At 54.0% G+C, this 9,414-nt stretch overlaps 1 protein-coding gene across 1 annotated transcript; it reads right to left on the bottom strand.

Moving 5' to 3' along the window:
- Positions 1–4,800: 4,800 nt before the first annotated feature.
- IRF2BP2 (interferon regulatory factor 2 binding protein 2) lies at positions 4,801–9,127 on the bottom strand. Its single transcript, XM_037392527.1, has 2 exons — positions 7,983–9,127; positions 4,801–7,756 (listed from the first exon to the last, which is right to left on the bottom strand). The coding sequence occupies exons 1-2, from the start codon at positions 9,007–9,009 to the stop codon at positions 7,041–7,043; spliced, it is 1,743 nt and encodes a 580-aa protein (XP_037248424.1). The 5' UTR covers positions 9,010–9,127; the 3' UTR covers positions 4,801–7,040.
- Between the last annotated feature and the right edge of the window lie 287 nt (positions 9,128–9,414).

The raw sequence follows: 9,414 nt of genomic DNA, 5'->3' as shown, positions 1-9,414 counted from the left end.
TCTAAAGGTGGTCCCCCGAGGAAAGCAGCGCTGGCAGCAGGGGCATGGGGGGAAGGACGAGGGGAGGCTCCAGGGCAGGTAACCCCATCCCTCTGCAGCCAGGGAGCAGCTAAAAAGGGAGCCTGGAAGCCTGCCTACACAAACCAGATATATCAGTGCCACGCCTGCACTTCGTGGACTGTTACCTGTCAGAAGAAGCCCTGAAATTGGCACTCTGCGCAGAAAAGGAAGGGATCCACCCCAAAACACTAAATGTCAGGAAACTTTTGTGACACAGGATGAAGAAACATATGCTGCCGCTGCTGTTCAAAATGTTCCTGCTAGGAAGATAATCGGGAGGCAGCATGGCCGGGCCAGGCTGCTGGTCCGCACCTTCCAGCCGTGCCAGGATCACATAAAACTTGCAGAGCACTTGCCGCAGTCCTCCCCGAGGGGTGGCCGCAGGCCAAATGACGGACCCCCCAGAACTCACCGGCTGTTCCCAGAAGGGTTCACTACCTGGGAAGCCTCATCGTTAAGAGAGGGATTTCAGGAAATCACCAAGTAACTTCTGCTCTTCTCCTCTTACCCACAATTTGGTGGAATTTCATGCACTGCTACTGTATGAAGTGTTTTGTTGCCCAGCGTTAATAAAGATAGCACGGTACTTTCTGCAAGGAAAAAAACGCTTTCCTTCTGTAATTTCTGAAGGGGAGGTTGCCCTCACTGTATTCTCACACAGAAAATGGATTGAGCCCTATTCAATCACCACCACAAAATCACAGGAAAAATAGTGTGGGGGTTTATTTTAAAATTATTTCAGTCCAAATAAGTTTGCAAGTGTAATGGAAAACACAGTGCTTGTGCTGATTTGCTTTCATTGCAATGCATGAAGAAGGATCTGCAAAGGCATGATGAGTCAGTGTGCAGGAGCTGGTTTATTTCCTGATTTTTGTGAAGGGAAAGAAAGGTGATGTTCAGCATCACCTTCCCCCTGCTCCCACTGAAGTCTCTCATAGAGTAGCCCAATTTTTGAGCTTTCTAACCATGAACTGAGGTGTGATACATCTTAGAAGAGAAAATTATTTGTTCCTAGTGCTTAGCAGCAATCGAATTAAGCCAAAAAAGCCAAAAAACTGCAAATAGTCTGGACAAAATTAAATGTCCCATTCCGTTATGCAGTTGTTGCCTAATATCTGTAAGTTCACTTTCGACTGGACAGCTGGAGAATATGACACTTCTATAAAAAAAGGGCTGGAGAAAACCTGGATTTCTGGTGGAAAAAAAATTAAGGGAATCTATTTGAAAAAAAATAATGAGGCCTTCTTCAGCTTGTAAATATGCAAAAAGAAGAAAAAATCCAAAACCACAGAAGGGAGAAGAGGAAAGTCCAGCTTGCCTTCCTGCAATCCCGGGTGAGTGGGTGGCTGGGGTGCCACCCCGCCCCCCGCCGCCTGCCCACTTCCCAGCCCCCAGCCAGCCACTCTGGCCCGGCACTTTGGAACGGGAGGAATTGTCTCCCACTGCAAGGAAGTGACCTGGTGAACCAATAACACCTTTCATCTCTGGTTACTCATCTTCTGTTTGTTTTCAAACGGTTGCCAAAAAAAACAACAACAAAAAAAGAAGGCATGAGGCATCTCTGGGACAGGGGTGGAGGTGAGAATAAGTGTTTTATAGTGGAAACGGGTAAAAGAAAATACATATTTGGCAATTTTGCAGTGAAGAGTGAATGCCCTTCCCAGAGGCAGCAGCTGAAGTCTCCCTGCAAGCTGGAGGTTTCCCAGGATTTCCCAGGGAAGCCACAGCCCTCAGCAGAGGAGGGCACCCTGCTGCCCTGCGGCTAGTGGCAGGGCATCCCAGGATGGGATGGGGACACCCCGGGGCTGGGGACCACGGAGGCAAGTGGCAGCAGGTTGGGGGGTTGGGGGGGCAGGGAGGGGTACCCCGAGGTGGGGGCACGGCCGGGTGCTGTGAAGGGCAGGGTGGGTTCTCACCCCTGCCCCGGCACTGCGTGGGGGTGGGAGCTGATGAGCAGCTTCTTGCGGTGTTTGCCGAGTCAGAGGTGACGGGAGGAAGAAACACCTACTACAGTGGGAAGCTTTTGTCGACTTTGCCTGGCTTCTCCATGAGTTTATTTTATAGGGGGCTTCCCCTTGCGGCAGCGGATTGGGTTTTAGCATGTACTCTGCTATACCGATCTCTATGAAACAAGCTCTCAAGTGGCAGAAAGCAAAGTTAGGTGACGCGGTATAAAAATAACTGCAGAGTTGCCACCCCATCTTCAGCTCACCTATGCCAACCAAGCACGGCAGACAAACGGATGCTAGCGTGCACCTAGGAGATGTCTGTGGGAGATAGCAGTGTTTCTTGTTTCCCGGAAGGGAGGCTTCGGGAGCCTTTCAGGGAGCTGAGCGATTCAAATTTGATCCCTGCACTTGGTGCTCAAAGCTCGTGGTTTGCTCCAGAGGCTGCCCGAAGGCAGTGAAAGAGTTACCTCAGGAGCAGAGCGGCAGCCCCGGGTGATGGAGTGGATAAGCAGGCACTCCATTCATCTGCTGGGAGCACTGCCTGACCTTGGGCTGTGGAAGAGGAAAGGCGTCCTGCTCCTGGGAACAAAGGGCAAGGGAAGGAGGGTGACTCAGGAGTCCCGCTGGCCTACATGGAATCCATCCAGCGAGCCAGCCAGCCGGGGCCACCTGCTGCAATGCACCCGCTTCAGAAGGTGAATCCATGTGTTTCCCAGACCCACCTTCTGTTTCAACAGAGGAAAAAAAGTTTTCTTTCTTTTTTTTAATTACTTTATTATTATTTATTGTTTTACTTGCCTCATTACCTGTGGGAGCACAGGCTTGAAGATGTAGTTTATACTAGGCTGGACCGTAGCATATGAACAAGAGTCCACTTGGGGAAAGGTGGTGGTGGTGGCTGTTTTAATTACTTTTCAAAAGCTGCAGCTGGAGCTGCCTAAATGCAAATGCTTGAGGAGGAAAAACATGAAATGCTAAGGGTTGAGCCTTTTCAAGCCTAATTATTGGACGCCTCCCACCTGTGGCCCTGTCATGGGGATGCAGGTGCTGAAGCGGTAGGCGCCGGGGCTACAAACATCTTGGTTTACTACAAGCTCAGCTATTCCGGGTGCCATTAATTTTTGCATGATCCAGTGTTTTCTCCTCCTGCCTGAGGAGAGGCTGTGTTCGTCGTGCGGGGAGCGCAGCTGCGCCCTGACACCCTGCACATCACACGGGGTGTCTCACATTGGGGGGCACATTAGACACGGGCAGCGGGTACAACCGGCAGGGCAGGCACCCCGCTGCAGGCGAGCCATCGTTCTGGGAGGGCAAGCGGCTGGCTGGGTGTTCCGGAGCAGCATCCCATCCCATCCCATCCCATCCCGTCCTGTCCTGTCCCACCGAGAGCGGCTGCCCGCCAGCAGAACGGATGAGGAGGGCTTGGCCCGGGCGCAGAAGGAAAGGATCCAGGGGCTCTGTTGACATAACAAGCCACTAGAGAGCACTCTCAAATGTATTTATACCCTTTGCCTAAGTGCTAGCTCATAAAAACACGCGGTTGCCATGGCCCGGTTTACAGCACATCTAAAAAGAGCTCCCAAACATACCAGGTTTTCTGAGGCCACTGCAAAGGCGGTCAAAGCCTCCCTTGTGCAGCGCCTTTCCCACCCCCGGACCCCGGGCACAGGGCAGCACCCGGCAGCTCCATGCACCCCTTCTTGCCCCACACTGCTGCCTGTTCACAACCAAGTGTCAGAAATGGTATTAAAAGAAATTAAAAAAAAAAAATTGCACTTGGGCAACTATAGTTTTTTTGAGTTTTCTTTTTTTATACATAAAATAGTCCCAGAAGTATTTAAAGCTCCTTGTTTCCATACACTTAGTGCCAGAAGTACAAAAAAAATAATGGAAAAACAGCAACAGGTTAGTTCAGCAGCTATCAACAAAAGCACCGTGCAGGTGATCTGCCAGGAAAAAATATCTTTGAAAAAAAAGAGTCATGGAAGTGTGCTTGAAAAAAAAATAATAAATCACACATTCTTCATTAAAACACTTTTAATACTACACAAGTTACAGTACCACCTTTGAAAAAGTCTAAAAAGGAATATTAATAGTAGCACTGTTGCAGCTAAAGGACTTCAGAGTAATAAAAAATAAAATAAAAAAAACCAGCTTGTAGCCCAGGAAGTAGTAAACTGGTATAAAGGGAGAATCCACCAGAGCATTACTGTAACTCAGTGAAGTAACCAGAAGGAAAAAAGCAACACGGAATGTGAGAAAAATGAGTTATGCATGAACACTCTCAGATTTGTTTGGTTTTCTTTTGCAGTTAACTTTTACAATGCAGATTACGCTTGGCAGGGGTCTGGGGGCTGAACGTCAGTCGGCCGAGTGAGCATAGCTACCACAAGCCATTTCTTTTTCCAGCTACGTTGTTCCTGGGCCACCGCCTGGCATCACCAGCCGGGAAGTTTCCATCCTCTCCAGGAGTCGGAGAGCTGCGGGAGCAGGGCAGCTGGCGGGGAGGAAGAGGAAGGTATGCTTCCTTACGGGCCTCTCTGCCCAGTCACACCAGCATCCCTCGGCCCCAAAACAAGGGTATGTGCTTTGTCAGGAGCATGTCTCGCCCTCGGCAGGCTCAGAGCGGGGCCACCTGGTAACACAGAAGTTGGGGGCCTTTTTAGGGAGGCTTTGGGGTTTCGGTTTTGCTTCTTTTTTAAGAGTAGGGATACCACCTTAATCAAAAACATGAGCTTCATCCCATGTGAGGTATTATGCCAAGCAACTTTGAAGAACTTGTTACCATCTATCAGCTCAAAATCCATTTTTTTTAATAAAGTGCCTAAATACACATTTACACAGATCATAGTGGTTCCAAAGAATCCTTTACAGTTGTTTGTTTTATATATAGGTATATATATAGGTATATATATATAATGTGCGTTTTCTTCAAATTGGCTAAATGTGTTTACATAAGACACCAATCTTGACTATAGGTATAAGTTTTAAAGCGTAATATTGACTCAATGAATTTGTTTATCATGCAAGTCTTATCTAATATTACATTGACCTGTAATATGGAACACAATGTAGTGGGTGTGCTCATTAAACACTTCATAAAAAATTACTGTGCATGTGCAGTTCTGATCTTCAAATACTAATAATGACCATTTCGTTTTCTTTAAAAAAAAAAAAAAAAAAATAGTCTTCCAAAAAAGATCTAACTCTGCATTAAATTGCAGTCTGAACATTATCACAATAAGAACAGTTGACTAAAAAGCACCCAAAATTCTTCCAATTATAGTCGGCTGAACAGATTTTTCCTCCTCCTCCTCCTCTTCCAATACTGAAAGTGTTTATTAGCCCGTCCCGGGAAGGGACAACCTCGCCACCCTTTGCTCAGAAACAACCGCTTATAACCCAAGTTATAAACACCTCAACAGAAGGGCTCTTACAGCTGCAGTGTTGCCAACGAACTATAAACAGCACAAAAACATCACTATAAGACTCGAACTATTTCTAGTAACCAATGATTTATTGATTTTAGAAGTCTGCTTGGTGATGCAGAAGCGTGATCAGAAGAAGTGGCTTTACAAAGAGTTCTCCAAAGTAGTTTAAAAGGCAGGGCCAGGGCCATGATGTGCAGCCCTAATTGCTTTCATTTCAACCAGTTTATATTTTCATTTTCAAAGAATAGCAGTCGGTTTGTTTCAAGCACACGTAATAAGGAAATTACAGGTTTCCTCCACCCACATTTGGGCTGTCACTGATATGCCCGCGGGCAATCTGGCAGAGCCTCAGTCACCCCTGTCACTGTACCACACCGTACCTGCCACTACTTGGAAATACCGGGTCAGCGATAGTAACAATAGCAACAGCACTCGAAGTGACTGATAAGCAAACTCAAAGTCCACCTGCACTATCCGAAAATTAAAGTAGCATTAAAAGGAAAAAAAGAAAAGAAAATTAAAAAAATCAGTCAGTCTCTCCCCCACCTCCCCAGCTTTGTCCAAAGACACAAAAGCCCCAGAAGTGATGCTGAAGGCCTCCAGAGATGGCAGCGCTACATTGGCGCCTTCACCAACCGTATCATTAAGTTCGTTATCAAAATTCCACGTTATGGTGTGTAATCGATGAATAAATGCAGTTTTCTAATCTTACAACTGATCATTTGAACTGTGGTCACTTTGCCTTAAAAAAAACCCCAAAAATAAAACCAAAAACCACCACCAAACCAAAACCAAACAAACCCAGAAATTCCTAACTCAACAGCGCCGCTCGGACACCTCTCCGAATCCTACTCTGGAGGCGATTTCCCTTGAGAAACACAGAGGAATCTGGGACTGGATCTGGCGGATCTGCCATCGCAACCCGAGCTGCGCGTTCCTGGGAGAAAGCCCTCCTGCTCCCTAAGCTGCCTGGCCGGTGGGATGGCAAAGGGCATCCCCGCCTTGGCTATGCCACTCTTCTCCCCAGCCACCTCAGACCAAGCCTGCATGCGACCAGCTCTACAGGACAGGGGCCAGGAATAAGGAATCACAGACAGTAAGGCAATCTTTACAATGTCAGAAAGTGTATTTGGCATTTAAAAAAAAAAAAAAAAAAAAGAAAAAAGAAAAAGGAAAAGAAAAAAAAAAAACAAACAAGTGCATACAAATACAGCTAGAAGCATTTCTGGTTTGCCAAGTGCTCTCTAAAAAAAGCAGTGCAAGTCACAGCCTACATTGAACAGTAACTGTCACCAGGGAAGCACAACAAATAGTTGCTATAACAAAAGGGGAAAAAAAAAACAAAACGAAAAAAAACAAAACAAAAAAAAAAGAGAAGCATTAGAAGAAATGCCTTTATAATAAGTACATACCTTTTGTCTTCAAAAAATATAGAAACACAATGTATTCAAAAAAATCAAAATTATACAGCCATGTTTATGAAGTCTACATTTCCCTTGTCTTGGAGATATATATATATTTATATATATATATTTATAGATATATACAGAATTCGAGCAGTTCGAGTTCAAGGTGACGTCGGGTGGCGAGAGCGGGCAAGTCACGAGTCCCTCTCCTTTTTCACTTTCACATCTCCGGCCAGGATGGTGGCGATCTCCCCCTGCATGAAGGCCCAGGGGACGTTGGAGCCCACCAGGGGACACTTCTCCCCGCTGGGGCAATACACCTCCCCGCTGGCCCCCTGCTGCTTGATGCTCTGCCGGGAGCAGGGGAAGCAGAACTTGTGCGAGGGGACGGAGGGGCACTGCACGAAGTGGGTGTCTTCCAGGCGCTCGTGGCAGAGGGTACAACACAACGGGACGCTGGCGGCGAGGGACGAGTCCGGCAGGCTGGCGGGGTGCACGGGCTCCAGCCCGCCCGCCGCGGTGGCCCCCTGGCCCGGCACCTCCCTGCCGGGGCCCAGCCTTCTTTGGTTCATGGCGGAGGGCGAGGGGGGGCTGCTGCTGTTCCTCCGCGTGGTGGAGTGGACCTGGTTGGCGTCTTTGGAGGCGTGGTTGCCCCCGGCATTGTCCGCCACCAAAATGAGGGCGGCCATGGGGGACTGGCCGTTCTGGGCCGCCTCGGGCGGCGTGGTCCGGTTGGAGTGGGGCGAGGCGGTGGGCGGCGGGGGCGACATGAAAGGGGTGGCCGTCAGCGGCAGCTTCATCCCTTCCGACGAGGTGGGCAGCCAGGGCTGCACCTCCCCGTTGATCTTCGGGGGTCCCGCCTCGCCCTCCGGCTCGGGGGAAGGCTTCCTCTTCCGGGCGGCCCGGGCCCCTGCAGAGGCAGAGGGGGGGAGGAGGAGGAGGGTGAGAAGGCAGCGCAGTCGCAACGCACCAGCGCGGCGCGGGGGTCAACCGCCGTGCAACCGCGGAAACGGGTGGCCGCGGCCCCCCTCCCCCCCTCCTCCGGGCACCCTCCGCCCCGCATGCCGGGAGAGCAACACACACACACACACACCCTCCCCGCCCTGCCCGCCGCCCCCCGGCCCCCGCCGCCTCACCTGGCTTGGCCACCGCGCCGTTGGTCTCGTAGCCCAGCAGCCTGCCGCCCGCCATGCCCGGCTCCTTCTTGAACTTGCTGTCGAAGGGGGGCACGGCGTGGGCGCCGTGCTGATGCAGGGCCAGCAACGTGTCCCGCACCGTCTTGGGCTTGGCCAGCCACTCCTGCTCGCCGCCCGGCCGGCCCTTGCCCTCGGCGGCCAGCTCCGCCGCCGCCGCCGCCGGCAGGCTCTCGGCCGAGCCGCGCTTCTCCTTGGCGCCGCCGTCGTGCTCCCCCGCCGCGCCGCCGCCGCCGCCCGAGGAGGAGGAGGAGGAGACGGAGCCGGGGCGCTTGTGCCCCAGCTCGCCGGGCTGCCCCGCCGCCTGCCCCGCCGCCTGCGCCGCTGCCGCCGGCTGCTGAGGGACGGGCACGGCCATGGGAGCGGGCGCGGCGGAGATGGCGGCCAGCGAGGCGGCGGCGGCGGCGCGGCTGCCCAGGCCGCCGATGGCGGCGGGGAGCCCGGCGCCGTTCACCAGTGGCACCAGGGTTGGGGGCACGGCGTGCGTCCGCCGCGGGTTGGGGCTCTGCCGGTTGAGCTCGGGCGGCTCCTCGGGCTTGGGGAAGCCGTTGGGCACCAGGATGCCGTTGACCTGCCGGCCGCCGCCGTACTCGGCGCCCAGGCGGGGCGGCGGCCGCTCGGCCGCCAGCGAGTAGCGCTCCAGGGGCTGCGGCGGGGGCCGCGCCGCCGCCTCCGCCGCCGCGGGGTGGCCGAGCTGCTGCTGCTGCGCCAGGAGCTCCTTGGCAGAGAGCGGCGGCTGCTTGGCGTGGGGCGGCGGCGGGGCCCGGCCCTCGGGGAAGCAGCCGTGCGCCCGCTTCAGCTGCCGCGCCGTGTCGATGACGAACTCCACGCGGTCGGCGCCCTCGTAGTTGACGCAGCCCCGGCAGACGGGCTCGGTGAAGTCCCAGATCATGGCCCAGGGCATGCGGGGCAGGTCGCACAGGTAGCACGACTGCCTGCGGGAAGCAGCCGCCACCGCCGCCGACGACATGTCCCGGCCCCGGGGCAGCGGCGAGCGCCCCCCGCTCCGGCTCCGGCCGCCGCCTCCTCCGCCCCTCGCCACCGGAGTCCCGACGGGGAGGCTCGGGCGCCGCGGCCGCAGCGGGACCGTCCGCCGGGCCCCCTCCCCCTCGCCTTCCTCTTCCGTGCGCTGGAGCGGGGCGCGGCGGGCGCCCCGGCAGGCAGAGCCGCTGCGGGGGACGCCGCTCCCCTCGCCGTCTCCGCCGGCGGCGCTCACAGGGCGGCGGGGACGCGCATCTCCGCGGCGCGGCTGGCGCAGGGCTGCGGCCGCTGCCGCCCGCACGGCTCCCCCGCTCGCTGGCTACTACGGGGCGGCGCGGGGCGGCGGGGGCCGGCGCGGCGCGGCGGGCGGGGCGGGGACTGCCGCGGGGGCCGG

Source organism: Falco rusticolus, chromosome 6, assembly GCF_015220075.1.
Source record: "Falco rusticolus isolate bFalRus1 chromosome 6, bFalRus1.pri, whole genome shotgun sequence".
Lineage (NCBI taxonomy): Eukaryota > Metazoa > Chordata > Aves > Falconiformes > Falconidae > Falco > Falco rusticolus.
Note: the sequence above shows the minus strand (reverse complement) of the source record. Positions and strands in the feature narration are given on the sequence as shown.

Bases quoted from the DNA above. Each gene is read 5' to 3' on its own strand.
- IRF2BP2 (XM_037392527.1), bottom strand. From the start codon at position 9,009: ATGTCGTCGGCGGCGGTGGCGGCTGCTTCCCGCAGGCAGTCGTGCTAC. The intron at 7,757-7,982 runs GTGAGGCGGCGG...CTGCCTCTGCAG, and splicing joins CGGCGCGGTGGCCAAGCCAG to GGGCCCGGGCCGCCCGGAAG.